The sequence below is a fragment of the Chelonia mydas genome, chromosome 1 (genome assembly GCF_015237465.2).
Source record: "Chelonia mydas isolate rCheMyd1 chromosome 1, rCheMyd1.pri.v2, whole genome shotgun sequence".
In the NCBI taxonomy this organism is placed as follows: Eukaryota; Metazoa; Chordata; order Testudines; family Cheloniidae; genus Chelonia; species Chelonia mydas.
Window position 1 is genome coordinate 53688716 of NC_057849.1, and position 12466 is coordinate 53701181.

General features: G+C 41.6%; 1 protein-coding gene across 1 annotated transcript in view; it reads left to right on the top strand.

Moving 5' to 3' along the window:
- Positions 1 to 12466, top strand: part of LOC102944866 (complement C4) — a 95354-nt gene that overhangs the window by 46944 nt on the left and 35944 nt on the right. Inside the window, exons 23-25 of the mRNA XM_043545663.1 lie at positions 936 to 987; positions 3863 to 3943; positions 10689 to 10892. Of these exons, the coding sequence (XP_043401598.1) occupies positions 936 to 987; positions 3863 to 3943; positions 10689 to 10892 (337 nt within the window). The remainder of the gene's footprint in view (positions 1 to 935; positions 988 to 3862; positions 3944 to 10688; positions 10893 to 12466) is intronic.

Here is a 12466-nt window from a genome sequence, read left to right on the forward strand (position 1 = left end):
AGTGTATTAGCAGGAGTGTTGTAAGCAAGACATGAGAAATAATTCTTTGGTTCTACTCAATAATGAGAAGGCCACACTGGAGTATTGTGTCCAGTTCTGGGCACCATGCCTCAGGAAAGATGTGGACAAATTGGAGAAAGTCCAGAGAAGAGCAGCAAAAGTGATTAAATGTCTAGAAAACATGACCTACAAGGAAAGATTGAAAAAAACTGTGTTTGTTTAATCTGGAGAAGAGAAGACTGTGGTGGGACAGAACAGTCTTCAAGCATATAGAAGGTTGTTATAAAGAGAAGGGTAATAAATTGTTCTCCTTAAGACGTGAGGACTAGCAAGAAGTTAGGACTAAGTATATCTAGACCATCCCTGACAGGTGTTTGTCTCATATCACTCTAATCAAGGCCATTAGTTGTTTCAGATGTAACTTGTATGAGTTTTGCATGGTCAGCATCTTTTAACTATTTTTTAAAAATAATTGGTTAAAAGAAAAGTACCTTAATTCCAGATGTAGTTCCTTTATTAACACTTTGCATAGTGTGTGTGTGTGTGTGTGTGTGTGTGTGTGTGTGTGTGTGTGTGTAAAAAACTGAGCCCTCCTATGGACTGCAGATGTAGGTTTCACTGGCTAAAAATAAATGTCAAAGCTTTACATTTCTTGTTTGTTTTTAGTAAAATGTTTCATCTGAAAAAAAATGCTTTTTCTAACAAAAAGGCTAGTAAAAATCAGTAATCAGTTCAGCTGGTATATTTATGGACTTGAAATGCTGACTGTAAGTACTTTTTACTGTATTGGATCGGAAATCTCTATCCAAATGAAATTGTTGCTGCCATATACTGGTCCAATATTATGTTAGAGATGATATGTTTTTAGCAGTTAAGTCCTCAGGATGCAATAATTTGCAATGGGGTTGACCTATTTTTTTTTCTTTATTGTGCAGACTGAAGGCATTTTACGTACTGAAGAAGAGACCATTTGCATTAATAATAATGGTAAGTTACAAGATGGGTTTTATATTTTAAGATTTCCACCATTTTTAGTCTAAGAATCTGATTTCAAAATGCTTTACAACCATCTGGGCTAGTAGGATCATAGGAACTGCCTATGGGAATGCTAGGCCCGTCTACTTCTGGATTCCATCTCTAACAGTGGCAAGCACCAGATGCTTCAGAGGTAAGTGGAAGAACCTTATCTAAAGTGACATGGCACTGGGAAATAAGCTGAAATATTTGATTGAAATATTTCTTGTATGTTTTAAGTAAATTTTTATCCTGGAAAATCGATGTTTGTTGTCCCTTTTCTGTGGTTTCATGCTCAGAGTAATTGTACTACCAATCCTGGTTTACCAGAATGATAGTGACTAGCAAGACAGCTACAGTTACCGCCATAAAATATTTCCTTTTTCTTTTTTTCAGCAAACAAATAATTTGACATGTGAATGTGTCAAAGTACTAAAAATTAATATTGATAAAATTTCACTCCAAATCAACAGCCAAATCATGTTCCCCTTGCTCAGTGAATAGTCTTATTAACATAAATGGGACCGACTGCTCGCAGAGGAAAGCATGCACACGTTGTCCTCTAGATAAACTATGATAATGTTCTGCTCTCAGTTCAATTGGTTGACACTAGAGCTGGGCAAAAAGTTTTAGGACAAATAGTTTCTTCACCAAAAAATGCAGTTTTGGGTCTGTTGAAACTATTTGAGAATTCAACATAAATTTGCTGAATAGTTTCAGCCAAAAACAATTTTTGAGCTTGCATGTGGGAGACTCAAGTTCAAATCCCTGTTCCAGTGACTATGTATGTTGTACAAAGTGGAATGGCTTCAATAGGAGAGATTGAGAAAGATCCATCCCAGCGTACCCTTTTGCTCTGTGGTTAGGGCACACAACTGGGAGGTGCGAGACCCAAGTTCAAATCATTGCTCTGGATAAGGCAGAATGGGACTTGACCATCAGTCTCACACATCTCAGTTGAGTGCACCACCTCCTCTTCTAGTTTTGTGACTGGTGTTTCCATATTTCCTTGCTTTTAATTTAAAAAAGAAGTGGTTAAAAATGTTTAAAATCTAAATAATACATTTCATTTGACCTGAATCTATATATCTTTTGTTTTGGCAAGAAAACCAAAAAATTTCCATTTTGATCTGATATGAATTATTTTAGGGTTTGGGGTTTTTTTTGGTTTGGCCAATGAACCAAAATATCGATTATACACACACACAGCTCCAGTTGTCAATAAAGTTGTTTCTTGTGAACAAAATGGAAATGTGGTTAAAAAAACCAATCTAAGTTTCCAGTAAAATCCTGTCTGACAGCCATCGAGAGACATGGGTAGTGTTAGTAAGTTATAGATTGGGATGGTCAAACGTACTGACCCTCTGAGCTGCATATGATAATCTTCAGAGGTTTGAGAGCCAGACGTGCCGGCCAGGGCTCCAGCCCTGAGCCCCCCACCTCCTCCCTGCAGGGCAGAATCCCCAAGGCCCAGCAGGCACCTCCTGCGGGGCTGAAGCCCCAAGGCCCACCACCCTGCTGCTGGGCAGAAGCCCCGAGTCTCTGCCCGCAGTCTAGTAGGTGGAGAATGGGGGAGTCGCTCGGCGAGCCACACTTTAACTGTAAAAGCACCGCATATGACTCACAAGCCGCAGGTTTGTTCACCCCTGTTACAGATTATTGTAACAGGCTATAAATCCAGTGGTGCTATTCAGTCCATGAGTTTTAGTGTCTAGCAAAACTATGAATTTAAGCTTTTGAAGGTGTTGTGCAGATTTCTTTTGAGGATGAGAAGAGGTGTGATATAGAGTGATGGTTTTGTGAAAAGTGTTCACCCATGGCTGATACGGTGTTTTTGTCTTTTATCGTGTTCTGTCTGAGTTCATTCAAGAGCACAGTGATCGTATGGTTTCACCTACATGGTTGTTATTGGGGGTTGTTATTGGCATTTAGTGCACTGGATGAAGTACACCACATATCATGACAGGCATGTGTAGGACTCCTGCATCTTGAAAGGTGTATTGTGAGGGGTATTGATTATCGTAGCAGTGGAGATATGTCTATAGGTTTTGTGTCTGGTGCTGCTTTCAGTTGGTGTGTCCTGGTCTGTGGGGAGCTTGCTTCTGATGATGAGCTTGGAGCGGTTGTGGGGTTGTTTGAAGGCCAGAATATGGGGTTCAGGAAATATTTCTTTTAGGATGTGGTCCCCATCAAATATCGGTTGTAATTTTTTAATGAGACCCCCATATGGTTTCCGGTGTCAGGTGGTAGGTGACAACTAGGGGTGTGCAGTTGAAGGGGGTTTTATTTCCATACTGAAGCAGCTTTCTCTCAGGGCATTTGAGTGACCAGTTCCATGATGCAATCTACTCTGGTGGAGAGAGACTTTCATTGGAAGACTTTCATAGCCAGAAAACTGTTAACCCTTTGCTGACACTGTACTGTCTATCAAGAATAATTCATTCACACATCTTTCTGCGTCCCTGATCCCTTTTTAAAATGCTGTTCAAAATCATTTCTTCATAACTTACACGTTTCTCATGCTAGCACTTACTGGCCCTGGTTCAGCAAGGTGCTTAAGCATGCATGTCACTTTAAGCACCTAAGTAGTGACACTGAAATTCCCTTGCAATTACTCAGGTGCTTAAAGTTAAGCACATGCTTAAATACCTTGCTGAATCAGGGCCACTATTATCAGCTCTTCATGCTGCTTCTTGTCTGCCCTTGACCTGAACTCTCACAACTTCCTAATGTAACATTTCTGTTGTAACTGCTATGCATTGTGAGATATTGGTATGAAGGATACGTTTTTAAATTAAATTGTATTGGATAACACTTAAAGAGTTCTCATGCACATCTTCTTTTCTAGTTAGAAACCTTGTTCTTGATCTGAAGAAACCCTCTGATATGATACCAGAGTCTGACAGCCATGTCTTTATGAGCGTGAAAGGTAAAAATAGCCTCCAGAGATTAAAATGATGGCAAATGATATGCGAACTAGTGGATCAGGTTCATAAGCTGATCTCTGTAAATCTGAGTCACAATTCTTTCCTGGGGTTCCCCTGTCATTCAGCAGGAAATATTCTACTGTTGGTTTGTCCCAAATCACTGAGAGAGGCAGAGCCAAATCTAAGCCGTGCCCCTCTCCATCTACTCTCTGCATAGCAAATGTGTATATATAATCTAATATTGGTTGTGTCTGTGTAAAACACACAAAAAATTATGTTAAAAGAACATTAAGGTTGCAAAGTCAAGCATTCAGAAGTTAGGAAATGCCAGAATCATATGCATTATGAAAAGTCTTTAACTACGTGATCAAATATTATTTTTTCCATGGGAGCCCTGCCTCATTCAGTGCATAGACTGTACAGTACTCAAGTAAGGAGCAGCAATTCAGAATTTTTTTTATCTTCATTGGTCAGTCATAGAATTTCCATTGCTGTTCAATCTGGGACGTCGGATAACTTGGTTGTCCCTTAGCAGGTAGATTTCTCTGCCACAAAATACTGTGCACCTGTCTGGAAACACATGTAGCCTTATTGATGGAAGTGAATATTGATCATTGATTAATCTCTTAGACAGCATTGGTTAGAGATTCAGTCTCCTGAGGGCCGGAGTATCAGGAATATTATTATTATTATTAGAAGACCCTAGGAGCACACAAGAAACAATTCCAGTTTATTACAAGTTCTTCTAGTAACAAATTCTCTAAGCAGATAAACAATCCAACAAATACTAAAATACAATAGCGGTTACAGAGAGAGTGCAAAATGTTTAGCCCTATGACCAGTATCACTCACAGCTCCTGCTGGGGGCCCCTGGAGTGTCAATCATTATTCTCCTCATCATTGTCATCATCACTACCCATGGTTGACATCTTGGCATCCCCTCGTACATTTATTCTCCCCTCCCACTACACAGACCTGGCAATATCTTTTATCCCGAGTTACGCTTAGGCCTACTAAGGCTCATACATATGCATAAGGCTGTCAACCCCTTTTTCCTCATTTGCACTTCCACACCCCATAAACTTATGGGTGCTCCGCTTTTCATAGGTTATCCTGGTAGACCAGGTCTACATTACAAACTTACATCACTATAACTATGTCACTCAGGGGGTTGAAAAATCCACACCCCTGAGCAACACAGTTATAGTGACCTAACTCCCGGCGTAGACAGTGCAATGTCGATGGAAAGGCTTCTCTTGTCAACATAGCTACCGCCTCTCACAGAGGTGGAGTAACTGTGCTGATGGGAGAAGCTCTCCCGTCAGTGCATGTAGCATTTTCACTGATGTGCTACAGCAGCACAGCTGCACTGGTACTTAATGGAGTCCTGCCCTTAGTTCCCCTTATTCTCATTAACATCTGTGCAGACACATCTGGATGGTAACCTGCAGTTCCTGCAGAATTTCTTATGAGGTTACAATCGGGTGTCTTGCTGTCTAGACCCTGTGCCCTTTTAAGGAATTTGATTTGTTTTGTATACTCAAAGTTTCACCTCACTTAAAAACTGCTTGCTTACAAAATCAGACAAAAAATACAAAAGTGACACAGCCACACTATTCCTGAAAAATGGTTTACTTTCTCATTTTACAATATAATTATAAAATAAATCAATTGGAATATGAATATTGTACTTACATTTCAGTGTATAGTATATAGACCAGTATAAACAATTTGTATGAAATTTTCGTTTGTACTGACTTGGCTAGTGCTTTTTTATGTACCCTGTTTTAAAACTAGGCAAATGTCTAGAAGAGTTGATGTACCCCTTAGAAGACCTCTGTGTACCCCAAGGGGTACATATACCTTTGGTTGAGAACCATTGGCCTAGACGAATACATTGTGGCATATTTTCTTAAACATTTTTTTACATTTATCTTGTAACTTTACTGGTACAGGGTTATTCCTGGGTTACCTACTTATGTCAACCTCCTGAGGCCTAGTATAGCTAAGCTGAAATCATACAGGCCTCAGCCTGTAAACCTTGCATTATAAATACATATTTATCTCTCATAAATATTGTCAATCTTATACTCCTATGATCCTATCATGCTTAAACCTGTCCATTACACATTAATTAATTATACTTAACCACAACAATAAATCCTCTATTAAATGATTAATTAAACTAATTGGCTACACATAGCTCCCACAGGCACAGTGAAATCAATGCTTCTTGTTGATCCTGGCTTCCTGAACTGGCACATATCCACTTACCTCAAATTTGTCATGAGAATTCTTTGGGAGTTCCATCGTATTCAAGGGAACAAGGATCTTCCAATACATGAAGGCCTAAATAATATATTAAGATTCTGTTTCAAATCCAGAAAACCTTTTTGGCTTGCAATACAAGGGTACATCTACACAGCGACAAAAGACCTGCAGCGCAGCTGCAGCTTGCCCGGGTCTCAGGCTGTGTGGCTATAAAGTTTCAGTGTAGATGTTTGGGCTTAGGCTGGAGCCTGGGCTCAGGGACCCTCCCCACTCATGGGGTCTCAGATCCCAGGCTTCAGCTCAAGCCCAAATGTCTACACTGCAATTTTATAGCTGTGCAGCCTCACTCAGCTGACCTGGGCCAGCTGTGGTTCTTTTATTGTAGTGTAGAGATACCCCAAGAGCTTGAAAACTTGGGGTGGAAGGTGGACGGATGCCAATGTCCCAAATACACACCGAATCGAGGATCATGTTGAAGAACGCAGTGGCTTTTCACTCCCATAGAAAATATAGTTCACTTTGAATTGCATGCACACACCACATGGCAGATGTGCCTACTTTCTCCATAAATGGGGACTGAGAGATAGAGGCACAATCCTATTTGTGACTGTGGAAACAGATTTCAAACTATGGAACACCTCATCAATCAATGTGTCAAATGATCATATCTCAGTGGTATCTCTGCCATCCTCTCCACTTCACCTGAAGCAATCAATTGGATCACCAACTTAGACTTGATATTCAAAATTGCTTGTTTTTAACCCAGATGAAAGGAGAAGAAAAATAGAAAGGAGGGGTGGAAGGGACCTCAAGAGGTCATCTAATCCATTCCCAGTGCCAAGCCAGGATTAAGATAGCTAGACCATCCCTACATGTTTGTCTAACCTCGTCTTTAAAGCCTCCAATGACAGGGATTCTACCATCCCTAGGTAACCCATTCCAGTGCTTAACTATCCTTATAATTAGAAAGTTTTTCCTAATATCTAACCTAAATCTCTCTACAGAAAACAGTTGCTTTCACTAACACAACCCTCATTCACCTGCAGAGTAAAATCCATCCTGTGCATTGAATGAGGCAGGGGTTCTATGGAAAAAATATTATGTGATCATATAATTAAAGACTGGATCATAACACATACTCAGAGAGGGGCAAATTAAGGTTGCATGGGTAGCCAATTTTTGTGTAATTTCCTAGTTTTTTAAAAAAGCAAACTGAAAAAACCCCCCGGAAATTCCATCATGTGGCATCATATTGACACCAACATGGGTCATCAGCAGGGTTGGAACTTTTAGATCCACTGCACAGACCTCTGCCTGTGGAGCTAACAAAGTAACTGATAGCAGGAGAAGTTGTCATCCTCTATGTGGACCAGCGCTAGAGGGGGAAAAGCAACACACTGTGCCAGAGGGTTTCACTGATGTCTGCTGACAGCGGAGAAATGGTGAGACTTGGGAATCATGGGTTCCATTACAGGCTCTGGAGGGGAGTTTTCCCTAGTGGGCACAGGCTCTTCTGCCCATTTGCTCCAAGCTTGACCCCATCTTTCCAATCCCCTCCAACATGTCCCTGTCCTGCCTCTTTCCCAACCCTGATTCCTTGTCCCAATTTTGTTCTTCATGCCTAGCCAGTTCCATTCTCCATTCCTCAGGCTTCTCATCCCAGCCCTGGTCTCCTTTCCCAGCCAGTCCCAGTTCCCATCTCCTGGCTTCTTTCTCAATCTGTGTCTTCACCCCAAGCATCTGGTCACCCCACACCCTTGTTCCCCATCCCCATAAGCTCCAGTCCCAATCTCCCTCTCTGGGCTCCTTCTCCAATATCCATTTCCACCCTATCCAGCTGCTTGTTTCAGTCTCTTTGCACATCCAGTCTTAATTCTCCCACTTCACCCAGGCTCTTCATCAGACCAGCCTCTTTCCCCTTCACCTCTTCCCCTGGCCCCACTGGTTCCCAGTCCTCATCTCCTTGCTCAACCAGTCTCATTCTTCTCCCCCAGTCTCCTAGACCAACCACAATCTCCTTCCTCATCCACTGGCTCCTAGTGCCTCCTCCTTTTCCCTTCCTGGCTCCCAATCTCCTTCTCCAGCTAGTCCCAGTCCCCCACAACTGTCTCCCAGTCTCAGTCTATTTATCTTACCAGTCATAATCTTCTCTGCACCAGGCTCCAAGTCCTAGTCTCCTTGTCCATCCAGTCCAGTCTCCCCTTTACCCCCAACTCCTGGTCCCAATTTTCCCTCTCCCCCTCATACCCTTCAGCCTCCAGTTCCATTGTATCCATACCTCCCAACGTCCTTGTCCAAATGAATTCACTCTGTCTCCCCCGCCACACACACACACACATTTCAGGTCCAGCTCTTTCCCCTCTGCATTCAGTTATTCAGTTCAGGTGGTTCATGCCTCCTGGGCCCAGTAGGAGAGTCTTTGAAAGCATGGGAGAGACAGCCTCCCTGCTCACATTCTAGTGCTTGGACCTGGCACAGCTGGGAACTTGTGACACTTTCTCAGGATGCCCATGACTGTTACCCCACTGACCCCAGCGAGAGGAAGACTTGCTGGTTCTGGGTGTCAGCTTCCTGACACCACCCATCTGTTAGCCACCCAAACAATCTCCTCAGGGCTCTGTCAGCCTTTACTTTGCCTTGCGGGTTAACAAGAGGTGTACCCCAGTCCTCAATCACCTTTGAAATGTTCCCCTGTAGTATCCAGCTTCTGTTGCTGGACACTCTCAGAAATTGCCAGATTCGCTATCCCCAGTGGACACTGAGAGTAAGTTCCTACATAACATCACAGCACTGAGATAGAGCTACAGTAAAAACAATCATAAGTTTATTATCAAAAGCTAAAATGTAGGGGACAGTGAGTAAGGACAATGGAAACAGGAATAGTTTCATATAAAACAAAATTGTAAAATGCCAAGCTGGGTCTACACTTATCAGTGGTTACCTTTCCTACATAATGAAGTAGATTCCCCACCCCCACCCCCCACCCCAAGTTCAGTCTTATGCAGAGATAGCTGGTTTCAGACAAACCAGGATCCAAGCATTCATGACGCACCTTCTCTCTGCCATGGGTTTTCCTCAGTGAGTGGATAACAAAATGTCTCCTTGCAGTCAAGGAAAAGAGGAGACTAAGGGGGGATATGACAGAGGTATATAAAGTCATGAGTGGCGTGGAGAAAGTGAATAAAGAAAATGTATTTACTTGTTCACATAATATAAGAACTAGGGGTCACCAAATGAAATTAATGGGCAGCAGGTTTAAAACAAATAAAAAGAAGTTCTTCACACAGCGCACAGTCAACCTGTGGAACGCCTTGCCTGAGGAGGTTATGAAGGCTAAGACTATAACAGGGTTTAAAAGAGAAATGGATAAATTCATGGAGGCTAAGTCCATTAATGGCTATTAGCCAGGATGGGTAAGGAATGGTGTCCCTAGCCTCTGTTTGTCAGAGGGTGGAGATGGATGGCAGGAGAGAGATCATTGATCATTACCTGTTAGGTTTACTCCCTCTGGTGCGCCTGGCATTGGCCACTGTCGGTAGTCAGCATACTGGGCTGGATGGACCTTTGGTCTGACCCAGTATGGCCATTCTTATGTTCGAAGTTCATTTTTTGTCCCTTCAGAGACATCAGAAACCCCCTGTGGTTTAGTCTCCAGTTTCATCCCAACCTCTTGTTGACTTCATGTTTAAATTGGTCTCCCACTGTGTTGGCTTATAATATTAATGTACATGTGAACCAAGATGGACAGGTGAATATATATCCTAACTCCTGTCTGGAAGAAACCTGTTTTTTAATTTGGTTAGTGACAGACTTTACAACATAGTTTCAATACATATACACTACATCTTTAAACACCATCTGTACATATATCTCATGATGATTATGAGGATCAGTATAAGATAAGCCTTTATTAGAGGCCTTACATGACATTCTTTATGGGTAAATACTATGAAAGTGGTCCACTAGGTGCAGAGAGTTTGTCAAGCCTACTCAGCTTTGCTGTTACAGAACACTAAACCATTTGCCAGTTGTCATGGAGGTGTGCTTAGGGTCACAGAACTGCAATTGCAGGGAAAGTCCTGCTCAACCCTGGGCTGGCTTATGCCCAGTCCAGATGGAATTTTCAGAGAATTAAACTGAAGATATAACAAATGTCTACTGAGCATATGCAAACTATGATTTTTCAAAGACTTGTAACTTGGCCAAATTTGGGCAGATTTTTCACCGGCATGGCAAAAGGCATATCACTGGCACAATGTTCCCACACACGCCCCACCACAGCCACCCACCCCCACACACACCCCCAAAATTCAAATCACTGCTCCAAAGCATGCTAGAACTTTTGAAATAAAAGATGGTCGGAAATATTTAACATCATATAACCAGTTATTTTAGGGTTATGTTTACTCTTATTTTTTACCCTTTCCAACCTTTAAATACAATATTTTGGTCTGATTTTTTTTTTTGCCAATATAGGGGATATAATGGGTGAGTCCATTCAAAACTGTCTTAGTCCAGCTGGAATTGATAAGCTTATCAAAGTGCCAACTGGTTGTGCTGAGCAAACTATGGTGACAATGGCTCCAGCAACGTATGCCATTGAATACCTGGATGCAAGTGAACAGTGGATCAACTTTAAACCTGAACGGAAAGAAGAAGCCTATAACATGATTGCACAAGGTATGCGGAACATCTTCCCCCCCCCCACCAAAATAGCAGAACTATTTTACTTGTTCTCTCTTTGCATTGTAGAGTAAACATTGATGTTAGACATAGGACTGAGCTTGATTCTAACTAACTTGCAGAACTATTATGGACATTTAGCAACCAGGCACAAAATCTGCACATTCACCTGCCAGGATGATAATGGAAGAACAAATGAAATTCCATACACTTATAAAATCAAAGGGGAAGGGTGTAAGCAAATCCACAGCTGTCTGTGAACTGATCCAAGATCCAAGATCCAAGTCAATGGAGTTGTGTCAGTTTCTACCAGCTAAGGCTCTGACCCAAAGATTCTTTTTGGTTAATTAGAATTCTGCAAACCTTTTCTAATATAATTAGGGGCTTCCCTTCCCCACAACTCCTGTATGGGCATGGAACTCCCAGTGATATGAATGCTACTTAGGGCTTCTCTACATGAACACTTAGTTCACGGCAAGTTGGGGTGTAAGTCTACTCTGCACTAACCTGCCACGCACTAATTGTCCATGTGGACACTGCTGCCACGCAATATCTGCTGGGCCATGTATTTACATAAGTCTATAGTACGTGGTGTCTTTTAAATTAATTCAAATGCTGCTATAAAAATATCCCCAGCTCTTAAAATTCCTCCAGCTTGTTACCTATTTTATTGATGATCCAAAGCTACTTTTCCCTGCTTTCATCTGGTAGCATCATTTGTCACAAGCCCATGAAAAAAGCTACAGCCCTCCATTGCTGGATGCCAGTACTTAGGTACACTATAACCTCTGCTCTCACAGCAATTCCCTTTGAAGTTTTTCCAGGCTATCAAATAAGACTGGGAATGAAGTAAGACATTGCAAACCTTACTACAGAGTTGTCATTGTGCAACATGCAGAATAGAACCACACCTGCAGTTTATCCCCTTAAATAAATAGCTATTAATGAAATATTCTCATGACAAGAATTATATTGTGGTGAAACATATTCCTGTTGTGTCTTTATTACAGCAGAGCTATATATATGGTTACCATTTGTACTTGCTTATAAGCCAAACACACTCTAATATGAATATTGAAATTGATCCATATATCCAATTATCTTTGAGAGCTCCTGGAGGACAGATGAGGTCCCAGAAGACTTGAGAAGGGCAAACATGGTGCCTATTTTAAAAAAGGGGTGAGATGAGGAGACAGAAAATTATAGAACAGCCAGCCTCACTTTGATACCTAGAAAGATACTGGAACAAATTATTAAACAAGCAATTCGTAAATGTGTGGACAATAACAGGGTTATAAGGAATATCCAGCATGGATTAGTCAGGAACAAATCATGCCAGATCAACCTAATTTCCTTCTTTGAGAGGGTTACTGGCCTAGTGGTTGGGGAGAAGCAGTAGATTTGATATATCTTGATTTTTGTAAGGCTTTTGATAGTCCTGTGTGATAGTCTCATAAGCAAATTAGGGAAAGGTGGTCTATAAAGTGGGTGCTCAACTGGTTGAAAGATCATACTCAAAGAGTAGTTATCAATGGTTTGCTGTCAAACTGGGCAGGCATATCTAGTGGGGT